A 24,183-nucleotide genomic window follows, 5' to 3' on the forward strand; every position below is an offset into this window, starting at 1 on the left:
TCGGTTTCCACATCGACAGGTTGTGGGCGCGTGGGCGCCCACGCCGCCACCATAGAGGCCTCCACCAGGAGCTCCCTGTTCAGGAGCTTCAGTGCCCACCTAGGGAATCCTGCGGGGGGTCAACCCCGCGGGCACCTGCAGCCGGCGTCGGCGCGGGGGCAGAAAGATCGTACCGGATATACCGGTGATCGGACAACGATTCCGCCCCCACCACCACTTTCCAGCCGAGGATGCGCCGCGCGACGGGCGAGCTCGGGAACGTCAAGTCCACGATAGACTCGCCCGTCCACGCAAGTCGCGATCGAGCCCCTATTAACGATACAGAGACCGACCGCGACCGCCCACTCCTCCAGCAGCCTACCACGAGCGTCCGTGAATGGGGAACCCCAAGCGTCAGACTTCGCATTGAAGTCCCCCGCCAGTATCACTGAACGGGGAGCGAGGTGACGAGCGATCACCTCTAGCCCGTCCAGGAACCGCTCGAACTCGACGGTAGGCCGATTCGGAGAAAAGTACACCCCGATCACGACGATATTTTCTAAGTGTACCGCGACGATCCCGGGGCCCCTGGTCACCATCGCCAGGGGGGGGACCATCGCGGATCTTCTGATATGTATGGCCGCCACGCCATCAACGTCCCCAAACCAACAGTCATCCGCTGGGGGAACGAAGTATGGCTCGGCGACCACAGCCACGTCAATTGACCACTCCGCCATGGTCTGGAGCAACATGTCCTGAGCCCCAGCGGAGTGGTTCAAGTTTCCCTGCAGGAAGCGATAGGTGTGATCCATTAAGGCTGGACCACATCCATCGCTCCCTCCCCTACTCCATTGCCCCCGCTATCGGGCGCGAACGCCTCAGCGGGGGACCAAGTGCCGGCCGGTGCTCCCCCGGCCAACCGCTTCTTTTGACGCCCCAGCGGCACGTGGCAACACGGGCGACGACCTCGTCGCGGCTACCCGCTTGGTAGCAGCAACCCTGTCATCGGGCCGCTGCTGTGCCTGTAGCTGTGCTCGGAGCCTCGAATTCTCCGCCATCAGCTGCACCACCTGGTCATTGGCGGAAGCAACCGAAGGCAGAACCTTCGAGACTCGCGAGACCACTTCTCGCAGCCTGCGGCCAGCGGCTTTGGTTTTGGTGCTGGTCGCCGCATACGACTTGACGGTCTTCATGGCCCTGCCTATGACCAAGGCAGGGTCCTGAAGACCGCCCTCCTCCTCTTCTGTCGTCCGCCCGTCCAGTGAGGCGACAGACATCGACGCCGATGACGGCGCCTGTGACGGTGCGCCCTTCCCCCAGGCGGGTCTCCCTTTAGGAGGCGGCATCTCCTCCGCGGCAGAGGCCGCATCGGAGACTACTACCACTTTCTCCGGTGGGGCATTCGCGTCAGAGGACGACGTTTGCCCCCCCTCCCCTTCGCGGGAAGAAACTCCCCTCGCCTTTCTCTTCCGCCTAACTTTCCCTTTCGGGCCAGCCGCCTCGCAGTCGCTGACGAGCGCAGAGCGCGTCGAGCCAGCGCTGGCACACCTCGGTTCGACGGGTTTTCCGCTGCCCGTCGCACAGCCCCCTTCATCGTGGCATGCTTTGCCCCCCCCAGAATACGTGGGGCAGCATGCTCCCACCGAGGTGGAAGCACGGAGGGATTCTCCACCTAGAGTGGTACCCTCCTGGGGTAATGTTTTCTGTAAGTTTGCCATCATTAATTTCGTTCCTTTGTTATTTAACCAGGGGTCGGTCCCCTGGGACGGCCCTCACGACTGGACACCCTCCAGCCACTCATCCCATCACCGGGCACGTCACAGGCTTAGGATTAGGGCATTTTTTATAGAGGTTTGCATCCTCGCGGCCCCTACTAGGCAGCGGCCCCCGCCCCCCATCAAGTGGGGATTACGGTATGGGACAACCCTTGGGACTAGACTCCCTCCAGTCATTCATCCCATCGTCAAGTTTCAAAAACTTGGGATTGGGGCATTTTTTATAGAGGTTCGCATCCTCACGGCTCCTGCTAGGCAGCAGCCCCCGTCCCCTACTCGGTAGGGATTGCGGTGTACTTCTTCGAAGCCACGCCGGTAAACCGGTACCCTCCTCTGGAGGGCCTTCCCCTTTAGCAGCCAAGAGGCAGCCGGGGACATGGCAACCAGCGACCGGAAGGGAGTGCCCTCCGGTTCACTTCTCATCCACGTGGGGTCTACCATTACTGACAGACCCACACGTCTGACCACGGTGTGGCCACGCCGGCGTACCGGTACCCTCCTCTGGAGGGCCTTCCCCTTTAGCAGCCAAAGAGCTGCCGGGGACATGGCCTAGCATTCAAGAGGGCTCCAGAAGGGAGCCATCTCCCGCTTCACGCACCCTTTGTCCAGCAAAGGTGGGAAAACGGGAACACGGTGTGCAGTCCTCTTTGTTCGCGGCACCCCTGTGCAGACAACGCTGCTCCACGGTATCGGGGTGCACGCTTAAGCCCCACCGCCGCGACAAGGCGAGACCACGTTCGGTGGGGGACTCACAGCCCACCTGGTGTTAAGTGGTTACTGGAGCCCATAGACATCTACAACGCAAATGCGCCACCCACCTTGAGATATAAGTTCTAAGGCCTCAAGTATAGTTACAACGGCTGCCCCACCCTTCAAACCGAAACGCATTACTGCTTCACGGCAGAAATAGGCAGGGTGGTGGTACCTACCCGTGCGGACTCACAAGAGGTCTTACCACCAGTAAAAAAGGTCAGTAGCTAATCCCGTTTGGGTTTCGGAAACGGTCTTTCAAATCTTATAATGTACGCTAATTGTATATAGTCTACAAAACTGGACCGGGAATGTAACTCTGATCTCTCGAAGATGAATCGTGTATGGGCGCAACGGAGTATTTTTTTTTTATATATTGTGGTTTTCAGAAATTATATTTAAATACGAATTACATATTGATAGAATGATGAAATATGAATAATATTTTTCGAAAGAATAATAAAAAAATATGAACTGGTTATTTAAATAAAAAATCAGAATTATCGATAAAGTTGATTATTGAAAACACGAATAAAACAACATTTTCTTAAAAATAAAAAGTAGCTAGATCGATTTATCGCCCCCGAAATCCTTTGTATACTAAATTTCATGAAAATCGTTTTAGCCGTTTCCGAGATTCAGATTATTTATATATTTATATACAAGAATTGCTCGTTTAAAGATGTAAGATATTATAAACAAAGTAAATTAACTTCGTAGGTAATATCCGTGCATTCATTGTCGACGGGAAGCACTCGCGTGTTTAGCCGAGGATCTGAAAGCGTCGCGTCCTGTCTAGGAGTAATGAAGCATACGCACTCTTCCCTCTGGCCTCAACGGGCACATGTAAACCTAGCCACACCCACGTCCACGGATCTAAACGTCACTACTTTAGCTAAATAATTAATGTATGTGAAGTAATAAATGTTTATCCTTAATGCTTTGTTTCTTTTACTATTTACTCAATAGAAAGTCCACGGTCGAAATAATTTAAGGTAATCCTTAAGTTTGGGAGTAAGCTGAATAAATCAATAAGCTTTAAAGTACGCTCAATATTGTTTTTTTTTTATAATGCCTATAAATGCTCAAAGATAACTGGAAATTTACAAGCGGCAATTTGACTCGAAAAATTCTAATAGTTTTAAAAAACTAATAAAAACAAAGCATTTTTTGCTCATTCACGATCCACCTGGTGTTGCTTGCCTGAGCCCATGGATGTCGTGAATGCCGCCACCAACCTTGAGACATGAGGTTGTAGTCTCAAGTGTGTTCTATATACCGGCATACGATACTTCTCCCAGATTCCTATATATAATATACCTACGCGAAAAGATTAAATTTTATGTAAAATTTTACGACAATAAAGTAATTTTTAAATCTGAATATTCTATCTTTTGTCATTAAAACGAAGAAACACTGTAATATTTTACTTTTCAGTCGACAAAACAATTACTACGCAGTAATTGTAGAGTATCGTATTTGAAATAAAAGAAAAAAAATCCGATCTACAGATTGATGTCTCACGAACGGGTATTGTTTTAAAAAATATCGCATGTCTTGTTCCACAAAATGCAACCGCTGCACGCCTGGGGAAGACTGTATTATTGCAAACGGTAAAGTTCTCGATAATGATACGACTATAATATTATTTTACAAAAATAAACAACGACTTGCTCTCCCTCCGTGAATGTTTTGAAGAATCCTACTTTTTTCTGCATGTGCAAAATGTGGTTTACAAATAAGGATTCTTCAAAATATTTTCCTATTTAATATATAACTAGCGACCCGTCCTCGCTTCGCTTCGGAAACATTAAAACACACATGAAACAAAAAAAAAAAAAATAAAAAAAAAAAAAGTAGCCTATGTTCATCAGGGACAATGTCGGGCTTCTAATGGAAAAAAGAATTTTTCAAATCGGTCCAGTAGTTTCGGAGCCTATTCGAAACAAACAAACAAACAAATGTTTCCTCTTTATAATATTAGTATAGATAAAATCAAACCCGCAATTTATAATTTGCGTAATTACTAGTGGTAGGATCTCTTGCGAGTCCGCACGGGTAGGTACCACCACCCTGCCTATTTCTGCCGTGAAGCAGTAATGCGTTTTGGTTTGAAGGGTGGAGGAGCCGTTGTAACTATATTGAGACCTAGAACTTATAGCTCAAGGCGGGTGGCACATTTACGTTGTAAATGTCTATGGGCTCCGGTAAGCACCTTACACCGGGTGGGCTGTGAGCTCGTCCAACCATCTATGGGTCGGAGCTGGACGAACGCCCTCCTCTGACCCCCAGCTCGGCAGCGGTGACACGGTGCCGAGAGGGAAGAAGAGCTCTCCCTCTCGCGATCCGCCGCCTCTCTGGAGATGATCTGCCGATCTACCTTAGGCTAGGAAGTTCAAGTATCTGGGTGTAATCCTGGACGTATTCATGACATTCCGCCACTGTTTATTCTCGACAGACTTTATCCTATTTGTAAGCGGCGTAAAATATCCCTTCGCAACAAGGTGTCACTTTAGTTGTATATGATCCATAACGGCATACGTGGGTGTGTCACTATTATTAGACGCCTGCAGGCTTAGGAACTCTAGTAATTGGTGTAGCCGGTGTGGTGGAGTTCGATGGGGCTTAGTATCCGTAAAGGGATTCCCTAGAGTTAAAAAAAAAGGTAATGGTACTCGTCGAACTCGCAAAAGTGTAACATACCCCATACCTCAGTCCGTTGAGTTTCTCGTCGGATCTTCTCAGTAGATTGCCATTTCGTTCCGGTAGTAGATCCATTTGCGAAGCAGCTGCCCTTGAGCTGTTGGGTCTTTTTCGGAGGCGCTCAAAGAGCTGTTAGCAAATCCCACCCCCTGGCTGAGCTCATGCTCGCCCAATTGCCCTGGTGAAACTGGAAAGCCTCTCGGCCGCCAGTAACCCTCCCTTTCCAAAAAAGCATATCTCTGTGCCAGAGGTCATCACTGGCAACACTGAAAGCGCTGGTCTAAACTTCAATAAGAACATATAGTTTGAGGAATACTTTGTCAAAAAAAAGTAGCCGTATAGATTTTTTGGCATTTACAAAAACTGACGCTTATCTTCTTGGTGGGTACAATAAATATTTTCCTTCTGTAAGTAAAAGTGCAATATGATAATGGTATATTATATGTTTGGTTAGTTTCCCACATAAATTGTAAAAGAAGTATGATTTAAAAAACGTGTCGATTCTAAAGTGCTTACGTTCACGCCGACTTACAGTTTGCCTGTGGGCGGAAATTGTTCAGACGATCGAATTGCCTTTGATCAGCAGTTCGAGGACTAACAAAGATTTCCTAGTTCACTCAGGATATCCGAAGCTTGGAGACATTCCGCTCCTCAACCGGAAGGTACGATCGCTTATTTTTCTATATTTTTATTTGAAATCTTGCAACGAGCTAGCTTAGTTGCGCTGTGGAAATCTGATTAGGGTTGTAAATTGGCAGGAACTGCCACAACGTGGACATTTATTGTTCGTATTTCATTCGCGTATTCCTGTTTGTTTTATAAATAAAAATGTATGATCTCACAAAGCGTGTATATTCGCATATGAAGAAGTTTTTAAAAATGTCCTGAGGCCGATATTATTTTAATTTTGGACACAAAAGGAAACGCTTCTAGCTATTTTTTACAAAAAGTTATGTGACAAATGTACCCGTGTCCCGGTGTTAATTCAGCTTACCGTTTCACGAATGGGCAACCGCCTGACGTCAATCTATATATATAAAAATGAAACCCGTTTTCCGTTGTCACGACATAACATGAATACAGCTTGACCGATTTGGCTAATTTTGGTCTTGAATTATTTGTTGAAGTCCAGAGAAGGTTTAAAAGGTTAGATAAATATAAAAATATTCGGAATTAAATAAAAATAACAATTTTGTTTTTCCTTTGATGTGTCCCCGTCGGACGGATTCCTTTTGTTTGTTTTAAGTTTATCTTAAACAAAAGTTTAGGTCTTTTAGTTATCGATTGAGGCACTACGAAGTCTGCCGGGACAGCTAGTCTGTAATAAAAATTCACATCTTCAGTCTATCTATGTTGACTCTATATCACTCTATCTGTATCACTATTGATTTGCGTCTGACTGCGTTATAGCTCAGAAAAATTAGTTAAATTCTGCATACCAAATTCGTTTGGTCCCAACCCTATTAAACCTTCATGATTAGGTACCATTGTACCTCTAGATAGGATGGATTCATGCTTTCCGCTGCTGAAAGATCCATAGAACAGCAAATCTTCCACCTTCACGTATTAATATGATCGTAGGTATTGACTTTACTACGTATTTATGTGTTCCTACGCGCATCGACTATTTTAAATAGTATAAATAAAACTATATTTGAAAACTTATTTTTAAACTATGAAATATATATTGCTTCAAAATATCTATATATTAATACGTGAAGCAAAAACTTTGTATCCCTTTTTACGAAAATTGCGCGGACGGAGCAGTATGAAATTTTCTACACTTATAGAGAATATAGAGAAGAAGTGCACAATGCTAATATTTTTTTAAAATAATGCATAAAAGATACTTTAAATCCATAAAGAAAACATCACACACACTACATACCATGTATTTGACGCACACACCCATGCATACTATTTATTGTCAAACTTTTGTTCTTGACGTCTGTTGTCAAATTGAGAATAGATTAAATATTGTTTGTCTTTGTTAATATTTTTTATAGTGTAGTCTTGGTGAAATTTGTGATTATAGAAGTATAATAGTGTACAAACTTACAATTCCAATTAATTATAGTCGAATTTCGACTACTGCGGGACCTCTAGTATTAGTGAAATCATTGTTTTATTCAAATACAATGACATCAATTTCCTTCTCGATGTTCTTAATTGACAAATGAATACGCTTCAGTTTCTTATTTGCTCACAGCAAACATGTTAAGTAGATGTGATATATCTTTCTGAATAATAAAATGCTCCGAATTACATTCCGTTACACAGAAGCAGAATAAAGCCACTTAATTTGTGGTCCTCGTATGCTTTGATTAAATAGAAGCAATAAGTTTTATCGCTTTAAGATGAACAGCTACCGGTGGGATTTCTGATATTTTCTTACTTTTTAATTGCTTAGATGGGTGGACGAGCTCATAGCCCACCTAGTGTGAAGTGGTTACTGGAGCCCATAGACATCTACAACGTTTAAGCCGCCACCCACCTTGAGACATAAGTTGTAAGGCCTCACATTTAAAAGTACAACGGCTGCCCCACTCTTCAAACCGAAATGCATTACTGATTCACGGCAGAAATAGGCAGGGTGGTGGTACCTGCCCGTTCGGACTCACAAGACGTCCTATAGCCAGTAAATATTCAAAAAATTTCAAAATTATTTAGTACGTTGCTTTACAAGAACAAATCTTGGGCGACTTGACGTTTTAAATCTAAAACCTTAAGTCATAACAACCATAATACCTCCATCTGTGAAATCAAAATCGGAGTCCCCATTTTGTTTTATAACGACATTCCCACTATTTAACCTACAACATATGACTATTCGAATTTTAGGCAAATCCTAAATACGTATACGCTTAGATGTAATTGTACACTTGCGCATTCATCACACAAGTCGTTTGTGGGAGTACATATTTAATACATACATATGTGATAAGAAAAAGTGATATCTGCTGAGAATCGAAATTAATTTCGGGTAAATACTTCAGTCGTCCCGTCATTAGATCACGCAGTGAATGAAAAATCAAGAGAAAACGTCTGATTGTACTCGTTATTGAACAGCAGAGCATGCTTCATATGGAAGTGAATTATACGAGAACATAGTGGCAGAACTTGTGTGTTCAGAATTCTCGATAAATTGATTTAAATCGTGTCCACGGAATCACAGTTGTCAATGCTCTATTAAAATAAATAGGGGTGTTCAAGCGACTCGAACAGCGTACTCAACTATTTCTGAACAACTGTATGAGTATCATTATTAGCGCATCTTCACGCACAACTGTAAAAATGAAAATAATTTTAAGACTCGGTTGAACTTTTGTCAATATTCATTTAATTTGAACAAATAAGCTAACGAAATCTATTTCTTTATATCTTAGATGGGTGAACGAGCTCACAGCCCACCTGGTGTTAAGTGGTTACTGGAGCCCATAGACATCTACAACGTAAATGCGCCACCCACTTGAGATGTAAGTTCTAAGGTCTCAATATAACTAGGCGGCACTGAAAATTTCGGGAATTAACGAAGTGACACAACATTACTATTTAAAAATGTATTTATTGCTTTTCGAAGTATTCTCCGCGAAATTTGACACATTTTTCCATACGATGGAACCAATCATTGAAGCAACCATTCCATTCGGAAGTCGGGGTCTCCAAAATGGCCGTTTTGTAGGCGTCCACAGTTTCTTCAGGTGATGAAAATCTCTGTCCACGAAATTTATTCTTTATTTTAGGGAAAGTATAGAAATCATTAGGGCTTAAGTCGAGGCTGTACGACGGATGGTCTAATAATTCTATGTTTTCTTGCTCTAAAAACTCTTTTGTTCTGTGCGCGGTGCGAGAACTCGCATTGTCGTGATGGAGGATGATGCGGCGGTTGCAGTTTTCTTTACGGAGTTCAGAAACGACCTGTGGCAAACAAATGCTAGCATACCATTCTGCATTAACCGTTCTTTGTCCCTGAAGAGGAATAGTCGTAACATGGCCGGTTTTGGAGACAAACGTGGCCACCATTTTTTTTGCAACACTCCGTGAACGAACAATTTTTGTTGGCTTTAACTCATTTTCGAACACCAAAACTCGTGACTGGTTTTTTGTTTCGGGTTCGTACGCGTATATCCAGGATTCGTCACCTGATACAATGTTGTATACAGCATTTGAGGATCCTGCGTGGAATCTTTCGAGAGTTCTGACGCACCAAGTAACGCGAGCCGCTTTTTGCTCTTCACAGAGCGAATGCGGTATCCATCGGGAAAACAACTTTTTTACACCTAATTGTTCATGCAAGATTATTTGTATTTGACTCATGCCAATGTCTAAAGTTGCCTGAATTTCGCGGTATGTCACATGTCGATCTTCCTCAATCAGCTTACGCACAGCATCAAGGTTTTCTTGGGTGACTGCAGTTTTTGGACGACCTTGACGGGGATCATCACTGAGCTTGACACGTCCACGTTGAAGCTCAGCAAACCAGCGATAAATTGTGGTTTTGGATGGGGCTTCATCACCAAATGCAGAAATCATCCGGTCAACACACTGTTTTTGTGTTAAACCACTTGGAAAGTCATAATAAATCATCGCTCTTGAATTTTCTCGAGTCAATTCCATTTTCTCAACGACTAAACAAGTTTGACAAGACCTCGTGACAAGATCGAGAATCTTTTTTTAAATAAATAAATGGTATTCGGTTTTTAAAACCAAGGAGTTTTCAATTAAAAAGATTTTAATGTGACAGGAACAGTGGAAATATTCCATTCCCGATACTTTTAGTGCAGCCCTCGTAGTTACAACGGCCGCCCCACCCTTCAAACTAAAACGCATTACTGCTTCACGGCAGAAATAGGCAGGGTGGTGGTACCTACCCGTGCGGATTCACAAGAGGTCCTATCACTAGTAAAAAATCATCATCACCAAGTTTCACCAATATTTCGTTTGCAGATTTTCAAAGGCACTCGAGTCTCAATAAATGAGCATCCGTACGTTGTGAGCGTCCGTAGGCTGTACTCTCACTACGCTATGGGCTGTTTATTGACGAGAACTATAGTAATATCCGTGGCTCACCCTTTTGTCGAGTAAGTTAATAAAAGTCATAGAGATACAATACGAAAACTCCACAGAGCTGGCACTGGTCAATTTTGAATGCATCGCCTGCGGAACAGTGGTCGTGATTCAATTGTAAATTATGTTCGCGCGACACAGATTCACATGTAAAAAGCTTTTTAATTAACTGGTAATCAAGTTTTGTGCTGAACGCTTCGTACAGTTACTATTGAAACTGTTCAGGTAATTAAATACCATCACTCTGCCTAATATTTTTGATGCAAAGAGTTCGTACGTTCTAATTTTATAATTACAATATAGCTGAGGCTTCAATTTCGTGCAAATAAAATCTTGTCTGTTGAGGCAATAATTTTTCTGTTTTAAAGCTTAATGTTGCTCTTGAGAGACGTAAATAATAGAAATAAAGTAGGTATTCATATGAATATGATACAAATTATTATAAGATTATGAGTATGAGTGAATTATTAATTAAAATATGGTTCAATTATGCTTCCGACAGAGCACGCCGAAACATCAAGTAAAGATATTGTAGATTAAATTTGTTTAATTGAGTTACACGTGTGGACTCAAAATACGGTTTTAATTTATCGTAAGCTACTTATATTCTTATATTGGAATCGTAGTCAGTAATCGAATTTATGAAATATTAAAAATGCATACATCTTGCGCAATAACTCACGTTTTGTGAAATTTAATATCTTGAGTACAACAATGTAATGCTTCGAAGCGAGCTTATAACATACGAGAGAGACCTGATATTCCTTTGAAAATTGCATCGTCTTCCACTCAAATTTGCTTTATATTAAGGAAACAAGCCGTTTCTGAATCACGAAAGCTTCTAGAATTCTATATTATAAGGAACTTTCACGAAAAATAACAAGACAGAACACTCAGTAATTTAATATGAAAGCGACTCTGCTATTTTTCAAGATTTTACAATTAGTAACTAAAATAGAAATTCAGCTATAAAATTGGCAGACAATAATAATATTACAAGCAACAATGATTTAAAAATGTAATGTTTATTTAAATAAAATATTTATAGTATTGTCTTCAGTTTTCACGAGCCGTGAAAATAATTCACAATTACGGCCTAACCTAGCGTTTTATTTTCATTACACTATTTTCAACGTTCCGAATACTTTACCGTTTTCTTGGTCACAAATGACTAAGGTGCTATTTTTCGATATTTCAATATAGTGCTAGTTAGCAGTTAGATTTTACATTTCATTTCACACACAACAAGATAATAATAACTTTAGGTCGGGTAATTTGTTTGATTTGGTTTTCCATCTTCACGACAAGAGGTGTCGATGTGTTAGATAAGCGCCAACCATCTCGTCTATTAAAGTTAGGCTGTTTGTTTTTATTTTATTTCAGCGGCCTGGCGTACGGTGTTTGGAATTAATTTAACTGGCTTTTCGGTTTCGATAGTATACCTTGTGTGGTACGCTATAAGTACTGCACAACTAATTTTGAATTGCAATTTCAGCGTTCCCGTAACAGACCTTGGCGTGGTGTCGGGCGAGAACTACGCAGACCGTGGTCATTTCCTAATAAACGTGCTCTTTCTTGTTATACATGAAGACTTTGATCGGACTACATTAAACGCTGATTTGGCCCTCATTACAACCATACGGGACATTGAGTTTAGGTGAGATTCACATTATTTTAACTGAATAAGAGCGATTTTAGTAACATTTTCAAATCAACAAATGTAACTCACTAGAACGGCAATAAAAAAAGAACCGGCATTCCTAAAAAAAAACTGCGATTAGCTCCTGAGTGATGGATGGCGTGGCAAGGCCCGTGGAATTCATTTTTTTTTGCAAACGAATCTTCTTCCCGTCCTTAGGTGGCCAACGCAGTTCATGGACAACTCAACATTAATCCTGTCACCCACCTTGAAAAATTTCAGGTCCTGAATACACGTTTATGAATATCCCCATTTAATATAGGTACATCTTACAGTGTTGGCTTCGAAAGCAAATCAAAACCGGATGAGTACTTAGCTTTGTCTGGCGATAAAAAATCATGAATAGTGTATTAATGAGGGTTGCGCGTCCCTGTCTAAAAGGTCTCAAGTATAGTTACAGCGGCTGCCCCACCCTTCAAACCGAAACGCATTACTGCTTCACGGCAGAAATAGGCGGGGCGGTGGTACCTACCCGTGCGGACTCGCAAGAGGTCCTACGACCAGTAAACACGAGAAAAAAAACATAGTTATAAATTTTGTGCTCTGATATTTTTACGTTTATTATTTTGAAAGTTCAATACCTCGCGTACCTTGTATTTCGGTGAGCTCATTCCGCCGACAAAGAAAATGTGTAAAATGAGAAGAATAATACGTCGGTTATATCACGATAGAAGAGATCTCCCGGTATCTGAACGAAAGAAAATCTGTGACAGTACGATGTTTGTTTTTTCTCTTCTTTTTTTTCATTAGAACCAATGGCAAATTAGCATAAACACTCACTATCCACCTAGCTTCAGACTGTTACCGGAATTTTTGAACAACTTTGAAATTATGACTGTCCTATCTGGAACATGTGATTACTTCGCAGTTTATTTCGAGGTATTCGCTACATGAGGAGTGACTGCTCGACAATCAGGAGCCTCTTAGGTGTTAAAAGAAGAGATATATAGTGGAATAGCTCAGGCAGCTATTACTGGTGGTAGGACATAGTCAGAGCACTGGTCGGTAGGGACCTTTATTGTGTCTGTCGTGAAGCGATTACATTGAAAAGGCCAATGTATACGTAATATGAAGGGAATTTAATTGAGACTATAATGTACCCAGGGGTAGGAGCACATACATTGGTGTCGTCGTGTCTACCGGCTCAGCTCAGCTAGACCATTATAATATAAGGATCGATAAAATTATAAAACTTACACGTATATCAATTGATGTTTTCTTAAAATATATTGCTCAGTAACTATACATGTAACCATACATGAGACCTTAGAACTTGTATCTCAAGGTGGGTGGCGCATTTACGTTGTGGATGTCTATGGGCTCCAGTAACCACTTAACACCAGGTGGGCTGTGAGATCGTCCACCCATCTAAGCAATAAAAAAAAAAAAGATGGGTGGATGAGCTCGTAGCCAACCTGGTGTTAAGTGGTTACTGGAGCCCATAGACATCTACAACGCAAATACGCCACCCACCTTGAGATATAAGTTAGTAAGATAAGCTAAACTGAAACGCTTTACTGCTTCATGGCAAAAAAAAAGGCAGGGTCTTGGTACCTACCCACGCGGACTCACAAGAGGTCCTACCACCAGTAAATTTAATTGAAAAACAGAATACGTAAATAATATAGTATCGATATTATTAGGTACTTGTTATTTGCTTCATAACGTTCAATGTCGTGAAAGAAATAAGAAATATTTTTTTTCAAATTTAATTTGTTTTCGTCATAAAATTAGAGAAGAATGCTTTAGAACGAAGACAAGATAAAAATATTCAGAACGTGAATAACGAAATAATAAAGCTCATACCTACACCAATATTGTTGTTTAGAGCCTGCATTATGACGATGGTATTAAAATCATCACCTTTAGATTCTATATATTTGTTTACATCCAAAAACTATTTTAATATACTTACATAAAATAATTTTAAGTGCAAGGAAAAACAGTTTTCGAGTTTCCTTCTAAAATACGCGGCGTTCTTTCATGAGTGACCTACAATGCACACTCTCCCAAAATGGATATTCCATAGAACAGAGTAATTGAAAACAGGTAAGGTCACATTATCAAAATCTGAAAACGTTTAAAAAAATCGTGTTCGTTTTTTAATAACTAAATCCAATAATAACAAAGGCTATTCTAATTTAATTCATTTTGTCACTAGCCCCGTTATTAACGAATTAATTTTCAGGAATAAAGTCAAACCAATTATGTTGATTGAACCGAAAAAACCGATAGCAAACAAGAATGCCTTTGTTACCGGGTGGGGACGATGTTCTCAAAACGTAAGTGTAGCTAAATAAATAAATAATTTTATTCCGTGTAATAAGTTTCTTAGTGAGACCCGTTATAACTATATGTGATGAAGGATTTGTAATTATAAAAACCAATATACTTACCAAAAAGCGTAGGTAAAGGATTTAAAAAAAAGACACTAAGTCTTTTTATTTTACATTTGCTTTGACACCTCTCGGTACCATCTATTTTATTTATTGACCAGAATTTATTTAATGCGAAGCAACTCTTGATTCAATTGCTCAAGACGGGCATCGCAAATGCGATAGCTGTAAAGAAGACGGTTATTACGATATTGTTTAATTATTTTTATAGCAAAATGTCAAGCAAAAATAAAACACGCGAGTAGATAAGTATTTTCGTGTTCACATAAACGTTTCCATTTACGCGAAAGGCTTATCTGATGCGACTGCCAAACGGTTTAGCTGGGGCCTATGTTTACTTTGAAACCGCTCGGACAGGGTCGCGGTCCGCCCCGAGCGGTTGCGTCGTGGTCCCACTGTTGTTCGTGCTAACGGGATAAAGCCGAGTCATACCGTGTATTGTTTACGTAACACGGGAAACCACCGAATTTTACTAACTATGTGCTCACTCCGTATAATATTCACTTTGCATTTAATAAACTGAATTTTCACGTTGATATGCCGTCTCAATCAATGGCTGTCTCATTTTTCAATCTGCAACGCATGAAGGCTTAAGGGCTGAAATAGGAAGAATTGTGGTATTTACCTGTGCGGGCTACCATTGATAATTATGTGTTTTTATAGATTTTTTTAAATTTGATTTCTATTCTGTTAATATTCCTTGATTGGAAGTCGTTCCTCAACAATATATTATCTTAGAAGAATCGGTAGCCTGCTTGAGTTTGAAAAAAGCAATAGTGCAATGACGGGGTATGAGTGTACTAGGGCTGTCTGTCATATTTTAAGCACGACGACGATTTCTAGATACCGCCTAGATGAACAATAACAGGATTAATAAAGGGATTATTAAACACGAAAGCACTAAAAACCACGTTGGAAAATTTCCATCATAATACAATTTTTTTACTGAATGGAATCTATCACAACTTTCAATTAACGGACGCAAGGGATCCTTGAACTCGAGAAAATACGGGGGTGGTTGCCAGCTACCTTCGTGTTATATTCCAAATTCTGAATTTATGAAAATTACGAGTATTACATTCACTGCCAAGAAGGAACCCTTTGTCATGGTGCCGCAATTCTAAAGAGTATCCCTGCAACCTTCAACAGTATTAGGATACTTAGGGTCGACATTTCTAGCTATGTCCTATTTCGGAGTAATTTGGAGGGTAAGGCCAAATTGGCGTCAAAAATGCTGGGAGTCCTCAACAGAGCGAAGCGGTTCGTCACGCCTGGACAAAGACTTTTGCTTTACAAATTACAGGTTCGGCCTCGCGTGGAGTACTGCTCCCACCTCTGGGCCGGGGCTCCGAAACAACAGCTACTCCCATTTGACTCCATACAGAAGAGAGCCGTTGGGATTGTCGATAATCCCATTCTCACGAATCGTTTGGAACCTCTGGTTCCCTCTGTATTTTGTACCGTATGCTCCACGGGAAGTGCTCTAAGGAATTGTTTGAGATGATTCCATCATCTCGTTTTTACCATTGCACTGCCCGCCCCCGAAGTAGACTTCATCCATACTACCTAGAGCCACTGCGTTCATCCACAGTGCGTTTCCAGAGACATTTTTTGCCAGGTACCATCCGGCTTTGGAATGAGCTTCCCCTCCACGGGGTTTCTCGAGCGCTATGACATGTTCTTCTTCAAACGAGGCTTGTGGAGAGTGTTAAACGGTGGGCAGTGGCTTGGCTCTGTCCCTGGCATTGCTGACGTCCATGAGCGACGGTAACCACTCACCATCAGGTGGGTCGTGTGCTCGTCTACCTATACGGCAATAAAAAATACATCTATGCTTTGTAATTGAGTATTATTTTCTATGTCTTATTTTGCTGTTCTTTTTAATTAGTCTTCAGTTTCGCTCTCAGGAATTATTCCTTTACGTCCAATGTTTAATATTCATTTGATATTAAAGGGTCCCGAAATATGTTTGCCTCGCTCGTCAAAATACTACCCTGATGAGATATTGGATATGATGCTGATGAGCATCTCATTTCAAATCAAGTTACCGAATCGTAGCTGCTTGGTTTATAAAAATGTAAGTAAAAGAAGTTACCTGACTTTTTATGCTCACTAGCTTTGTGGCGTAGCTATGAAGCGGCGTGAAGGCCTATCTCAAGCAGCGGTGGGTGATGATGATGATGATGATAACAAGTAATAAAGCCCGCTAGCACTTAGAGCAAAAATCGATATTTTGATTCAAGATATAACCGATCAATATCAATAAAATTGAAAAGCGAAGCGTTTTAATTACATAGATTAATTTCAGAGCTCACGATAGCGAGAAATGCGTGTACCAAGTATTATGTATAATAATATGTTTTCAGATTATATTATATAATTTTTTGTACAATTATATATACATACATATTATGTTCATATATTACATATACGTTGGATGAATGAATTCACAGCTTATTATATATTACTCGTAGTGTTACGTGTTAGCCGGTGCTCATAGATTTGTGTTATACAACGTGAATACCTTTACCCCCAAACTCACCTATCTACACAGTATAAAGAGATTTAAATGGTGTAGATTGGTAGAGGCGTAAATCCCGATGGTTGGAAAGGGTTGAATTTTTCTTACATATTCGTAATGGTCTGAAGCCGGTTTTAAGGGTGAGAAAATTTTTGCCGGAAACATTCATAAATCCATAAATATAATAAATTTTGATGAAAATTATAACAGTCTAATGTAACAGCTATGTTATTCGATAATTAAAAAAATACTAAAACGTTTAAGCTTTTCAAACTCCGTTGAATTATCCTAATAAAGGAAAAATACTTTTTAACATTATAAGAACAGAATAGGGAGCATCTAATTTACGAACGTAATTATTTTCATTTTTAATAACATTTTCATAAGAACATTATTAATCTTACGCAATTTTGTAAACTAACCTGCATTGTGTTTATAAGTTTGGTAAAAAAAGAATAGGTTCAAAGCTATGAAAGAGCCGTTTATTGTAGAGAAAGTTCGTTTTTTTTTTCATTAATTTATATATGTAGCCATGGTATCGGTTCATCTCCTCTAGCGCACTAATAATTTTACATTGCCCTTCATGAAGAAGTTAGGTATACGGGAATCAACAAAATCTTCAAAAGCATATTGTAATGCCTGTTTAAGACCCCTCAGTTTCTCAATTTTTTTTAAGTGGGTCGCGATTCTCATCTGTTTTATATATACAGTCAGTCACAAAGGCACTTCGAAAACAACAAAAAAACGTCCTTAATAACCGGATAGGACTTACATGCCTTTTTGGATTTAAAGAAGACTGGTCGCTAGGACAAATGGGCGAGGACAAGCTCAGCTAAAGGTCGGTATTGGGTGATGGCTTCGAGGCCTATATCATCGTGAAGATCAATGTTCGTCAAAAAACATGGCACTCCAAGAACTATCCTGCAAAAACGAGACTGAAGGGTGTCTACAAAAGTGTTAGCCGTGTGGGCGAATACCACACTCCAATAGAGGTCATAAGTCCAATAAAAGCCATAAAACTGACGCAAGTTTTGTAAAGTTTCATCTTGTTATGAAAGGATAGTTTACTCCGCCTCTAAATTATGGGGTAAAGTCTACATAAGTCAAACGCGGCGCTGTCATTTTATGTGGGGAGCGAATGTCATGGAGCTATCTAGGGTGACTCGTCGAGGGTGCGACATGCCTTGAATTGACGAAAGAGCCAGACCATAAGGTCTATAAAACATTCTATATACATATACCTACAAGAGTGAGAATACCAGTGGCTTCCAACAGTGCTGGCCAGACGGTGAAATATACACAAATTAGGCAATCTGTACAATGATATATTTTTTATTTAGCGTATCAATTCTGTTATATATTGAAGATATTCATGCAAAATTTTGTGATTATGCTGATCTAAAATAAGGTAAATTAAATTTTATTACGTAGTTCATTCTAATCAACTTTTTCAAAGAAAAGAGAGATATCGATGGAAATCTGCCTATCAAATGTATTTTATTATTGTAAAACAATTTTCTCAACAATAAGTAACCGGAGAAATTAATAACTTTTTTAATAATCTCTCGAATCTTAACTTCGGCAGTAAATACGTTATAGAAGTCACGACCGCAAATTCGCTCTAAATTTGTCAGAATTAATGGCAAACAACGTATTGAAACGAGACAGCGATACAACTGAATATTTTATAACAAAAGCTATCTTCAAAATGTTTCCCGTTTATTTTGGTGTTTTTTTTTTTTTTTTAATGGCGTAAGTACGTCAGAAGTAGACCGCTTAATGCCGGTACTGTACCACTTTACACTTTACATTTTTTATTTATTTATTGCTTAGATGGGCGGACGAGCTCACAGTGGTGTTAAGTGGTTACTGGAGCCCATCGACATCTACGACGTAAATGCTTCACCCACCTTGAAATATAAGTTCTAAGGTCTCAATATAGTTACAACGTCTACCCCACTCTTCAAACCGAAACGCATTACTGCTTCACGGCAGACATACAAATACACACGACATCTTTCAACTAATGGTGCAATGCGCTCTGATTACATCATTAAATGCATAGTGTTGTAATTAGTTCTTATTAGGGAAAACTTCGATGATACGCGATTGGTACTCTAATATATTGAACATGCACATTTTATGTGCGAGCAAGAATCTAAATTGTTTTTTAGCAAAATAATTGTAAATCCATCGTAATTTTAATGTGTAATGTATTTCTGTTCTTAACCGTAACAAAAATAGATCTAGTAAGTTAATCATGGATTGGAAACTATGAATTATCTGTTATATATATTTACTTTTTTAGTTTACTTTAGATAGTTATATATAGAGGAAGCATTGATAAAATTCTAGATATATGGAAGTTCTGCTTATTCCTATTTAGACATCTAGCACCAAAAGAGTGTTCTCGAAAAAATATTTTGATATGTTTCGGAATGCGAGCAGTGCTACATAATTAAATCGCGGGGCGGGACCGATAGAACGTTGATTTTTAGGCGAAATTGAGTCTAATTACAAAATATATAAACTATAGAAATGTTTGGCGCCTGATGCAATGACGATATCGGAGGTACTTATAATGTTGGATATTATCGATTTTGTCTAATAAAATAAAAACATATTGCGATTGCTTTGAAGAGAGTTTGTAATGTAGGTATGTATTGTAAAGAAGCACTACTGTTTTTCTTATTGTCTACTATGCAATAAAAACAGCGCTTACCTTGGCCGCGCCTCTCTTTCAGTCTGGCCGGGACCCTCCGCACTACAAGCGGCAAGGACCATTTGGTGAGCAAGGACCATTGAGCCCTGTTTTTTAATAAGTGTGCGCTGCATTTGTTTCTTCACGTCTAAGTTTTGATTCCGCATTTTGTAAAGATCCGGTTCATACCGGCTTCCTTAACTAGAACGTTGCGGGTTCTGACTAATCTTCTATGATAAGAATCTACCTTATGATAAGATTCTTTTAATGATTGATATAAAACTAGAGTCGTATTCGAGTTCCGAAAAAAGAAGACAATAAAACTGCTGAAAGTATTTTCGTATAGGTAAATCGTATTTAATGTACATGTATCAATTTATAGTGGAGATACAGTTCCCGAAGCCGTAAGTGGAAATAAGGGGAATACTGTATAGCACTCGAAAACCACAACGCTATGTTAAGAGAAAATATCTACTGTCGTAGCTGCAGGTTCATATTTCGCGAGCTGCGCGTGCTCTAAAGTGAAGTCAAAACAGTCGGCGCAAATCAGCCGCGTAGCCTTATTCCGCTCGTCAAAACGATTTTAAATATTACGAGTATAATATTACACTGAGTACGATTTGAAAAACAAAAATAGATTTTTTTCGGTAATCACCAGTACACGATGTGTATTTGATTTCGCGATTGCGTTTCTCAATCCCGGTATCTTGTGATTGTTCACTGGATATTGGAACAGCGCCCATAGCGGCAAACGTAACTAAACGTTCCAACTCCATACTTTGAGTTAACTTTTACGCTATCGAGAAAGTTCAAAAACTCGCACTATGCACACTCTGAGCGACGAAACGCCGCATTCTATGCAATTCAAAATACACTAGATGTCCCTCTCTCAGTTTCAACCGCGTTACTTCAAATTGCATTTTCCTGGGATAAAGAGTTGCTTATGTCACTCTTTTGTTCATAAAGTACCAGTCGATTTGTAGATTCGTTGGCACGTTGCTCACGAGCCGCCGAACATGCTATTGTATTTATTACAGCCGATTTATCTGGCGTTGGCCGGGCTATGTTATTTACGATGATAAAATAATCCTGTGAATCAACCCCAGGATATAAGCTATCTCCTCTGTGAAATTTCATCCAATTCTGTTCAGCCATTTTACGTGTGATTAAGTAACGAACATCGAATAATGTAAATTTTCAAATTGAGTTATAAACTATAGATTTGTGAATTTTAAGAATTTTCATCATTTTTGTTGCTTTTTTATTAAATCATCTATCATTTTGATTTTCTTGATTATTTTATAACTCTTTTAGAATCATCTTGGTCTCAGGTTTAGTATCCAATAAAAAAATATTTTAGCTTGTGTAATATATTTTTAAACTTATTGACAATGCTTTAAAATGTTTTAAAAAGCCTAAGTACTAATTTGATTATCATTATTTTGCAAAACATTTGAAAGACTACTGGGTACCGTTCAGTGAATAAGGTAACATTTAACTTCGTGAATACAAAATATTGCAAACAGAACGAAGTGGACTTCAAGCCGGGTACGCTGTGCGTCGGCGTGGCGAGGCAGGTGGAACCGAACTGCTCTTGTTTGGGAGTTCCGGGCGCTCCCCTTGTCGTCGATTCGACATTACTTGGCCTCCAGTCATGGGGCTTGGGGTGCGGCTATCAGCATGACCTACCTTTAGTTTATACAGACATGATGCATTACGAAAGGTCAGTAACATTCAGCCTAGACTAATCTGGTTAATTTTGATTCGATTTGAAAATTAGAAATCATTATTATGTAACTTTTTACACAGATATGTAGCTGACTTTCGCAACTTGGTAGGCTTGTAGGTATACGATGGAGGGAAGATCTTCCACCGAGCGGGTGATATTACTCGGTAGACCGACGCCGCGACGGTCCCAATGTTGTTGTTCGGAACTTGTATATATGCGCTTTATCTTGAAAAGGTCGTAAGCGAGATTCAGGCATCTGTCAATTATCTTGCGTTGTATGATGGCTACCCGCCACAGGCTATTGAAAGAATAAATATAAAGACTACAAAATAGAAAAGAATACAAAAAAATAATACCGCCCTCTTATTTGAGACATGAGATTGCATTTATAAAAGTATCTCGACTGTTCAATCCTTAACAACGGAACCTATTTCTGTTACCTATTCCTATACATAGGAATAGGAAGAATACCTGCGAAATTTTAACACGCCCTACTTGCAATATCAACGATATAAAATTCAAGGCAGAAATGAGACGGATAATGAAATAGGGTAATAAATTGACAATATTGCTGCTAGGGCCGCATATACATACACGCATATGTAGCGCATCTTCTAATCAATAGCCGAATTGTCTATTAACACCTAAGAATTATTTTGAGAATATTAGAACACTAGCGACCCGCCCTCGCTTCGCTTCGGAAACATTAAAACACACATGAAACAAAAAAAATAAAATAAAAAAAATTTAAAAAAAGTAGCCTATGTTCATCAGGGACAATGTCGGCTTCTAATGGAAAAATAATTTTTCAAATCGGTCCAGTAGTTTCGGAGCCTATTCGAAACAAACAAACAAACAAATCTTTCCTCTTTATAATATTAGTATAGATATTAATAGAATAACTAGCGGTAGAGTGTGTAGTAAAGAATACTGTGTGGGTAAAGAATAGATTTACCATAATTTTAAATATTTCACTATAAGCTCTAGAGGGGCCTTGAATAAACATTAGCGAAATATAGACGTGTTTTTTTGTATATACACAGTATTCAATTATTTGCATGTAAAATATCTACATTACAAATAGCATAATCTCGTGATTTTTATTGTCATAATATATTATTTTCGACGTTTCGAATATTATACAGTTTTTCTTATCGCAGACGGCCTAGGAATCGCGAAAACCGAAGAAAATATTAAATTTTAGTAATTATTTTCAAGTTCACACAAGTTTAAATGTACGTCTCAGACTTCAACTATAACCTATTTGTTTCCTTTTTTTTATCTATTGGCTGCCAACCTCGGGTGAACGTTATCAAATTTTTGATTAAAAGCGTTCATTTTTTCAATGGTGGCAGGACCTCTTGTGAGTCCGCGCGGGTGGGTACCACCACCCTGCCTATTTCTGCCGTGAAGCAGTAATGCGTTTCGGTTTGAAGGGTGGGGCAGCCGTTGTAACTATACTTGAGACCGTAGAACTTATATCTCAAGGTGGGTGGCGCATTTACGTTGTGGATGTCTATGGGCTCTAGTAACCACTTAACACCAGGTGGGCTGTGAGCTCGTCCACTGATCTAAGCAATAAAAAAAAACCATCGTTTCAGATGGCTGGTACACAACATCAACATACTCCAGCTTCTAGGAAAAAGCAACCTGACAACTATTATTGAGGCAACGAATAGCTACATTGCGGCTTTGTGGCTCCGAACGACCAGGGTGATTAAGCCGCCGTCCTATATGTACGTTAACAAAGAACTCGAGCCGATGACATTCGATAAATACATCGTCAAATTAAAAGGAACGGTGTACGATATCCGCGATGTAATAAAAGAAGGAGCATTCAGCAAAATGAAGCAAGAAATGTTAGAAAAATTAAGAAAAGAAGAAAAAATGATCAATTACTTAAGGAAAGATAAAACCAAAATTGAAGTTCGGCCATTTTTGAATAAAAATATACGTGTAGCGGATGTTACCGACAAGGTCTACGATGATTTGAATGATTTGATTGTTGAAGACGACGAAAGCGATACTGATAATGTAACCAATTCTGTTGAAGAAGACACCGGAGACAATTATTAAAAAGTCGAACACAGTCTGTTTTAGTCTAACTTCTGAGTCTAAACTACGAGTAAATTAGTGATACTTTATTTCTCTTTATAAAGTTTTATAGCTTAGTTCTCTTTTATCCCAAATTTGAAACTACTCGTATATTCTGAACATAATTAAAAACATAATAATAGCCTGTTTAATATCGAGCTTAATTTGTTTGTTGATTTTAAAATATTAAACTCAATTTAATTAAATATAACAAATAGGTGTATTGATAAATCTTTTTGACTAATTTGTGGACATAAACAAGGTTTATTACAATGCTGCTGAATTTGCTTCTGCGGACAAAACAGAATTACCATACAGCTTTATCAGGCAGCCCAATGTTTGCATAGGCATTTCTTGTATAATTACACTTGTATTGCCCGTATGTTACAGGTCATACACGCAAAGCCCAAAGCAGTTTAACATTTAAATAATTTAAGATCTGCCTTAAGGTAAGGACTATGTTTTCTTTGGCTGTCAAGTTTCACGAACAGAATTTAAAAAAAAACAACGGAATGTAACAAGAAAACTTAATAAAGAAAAATTAATAATAGAATATAAATATTTTTAACATCAGAGATATTGTTGTCCTGTTAGTTAAAATAAATTGTTTTCAACTAAATACAGATATTACTGTGATCAAAAGCTATTTTAGTATTACTTTTTGTTAGAAAGATAAACGTTTTATCTTTCGTTTATCGTTTTTTACAGCACTATCCAACGGTGAACGACTACGACTCGAAATAATTGAATTTTGTTACTTTAATTATTA

General features: G+C 39.5%; 2 protein-coding genes and 1 pseudogene across 2 annotated transcripts in view; all 3 read left to right on the forward strand.

The window, feature by feature from the left end:
• LOC114245291 (solute carrier family 15 member 1-like) overlaps positions 1 to 3,442 on the forward strand; it is a 46,179-nt gene extending 42,737 nt beyond the window's left edge. Inside the window, exon 15 of the mRNA XM_089732436.1 lies at positions 3,225 to 3,442. Coding sequence (XP_089588562.1) covers positions 3,225 to 3,407 — 183 coding nt within the window. The 3' untranslated portion in view covers positions 3,408 to 3,442. The remainder of the gene's footprint in view (positions 1 to 3,224) is intronic.
• Positions 1,171 to 2,037, forward strand: LOC149503554 (uncharacterized; annotated as a pseudogene).
• Positions 3,443 to 10,232: 6,790 nt separating the features above from the next.
• On the forward strand, positions 10,233 to 23,434 carry LOC114245337 (hypodermin-A). Its single transcript, XM_028177477.2, has 6 exons — positions 10,233 to 10,288; positions 11,770 to 11,931; positions 14,162 to 14,255; positions 16,324 to 16,446; positions 21,118 to 21,314; positions 22,922 to 23,434. Exons 1-6 carry the CDS (start codon positions 10,233 to 10,235, stop codon positions 23,394 to 23,396), a joined length of 1,107 nt encoding a protein of 368 aa, XP_028033278.2. The 3' UTR covers positions 23,397 to 23,434.
• The last annotated feature ends 749 nt before the right edge of the window (positions 23,435 to 24,183 follow it).

The sequence above is a fragment of the Bombyx mandarina genome, chromosome 01 (assembly GCF_030267445.1).
Source record: "Bombyx mandarina strain Sakado chromosome 01, ASM3026744v2".
NCBI classification, from domain to species: Eukaryota; Metazoa; Arthropoda; class Insecta; order Lepidoptera; family Bombycidae; genus Bombyx; species Bombyx mandarina.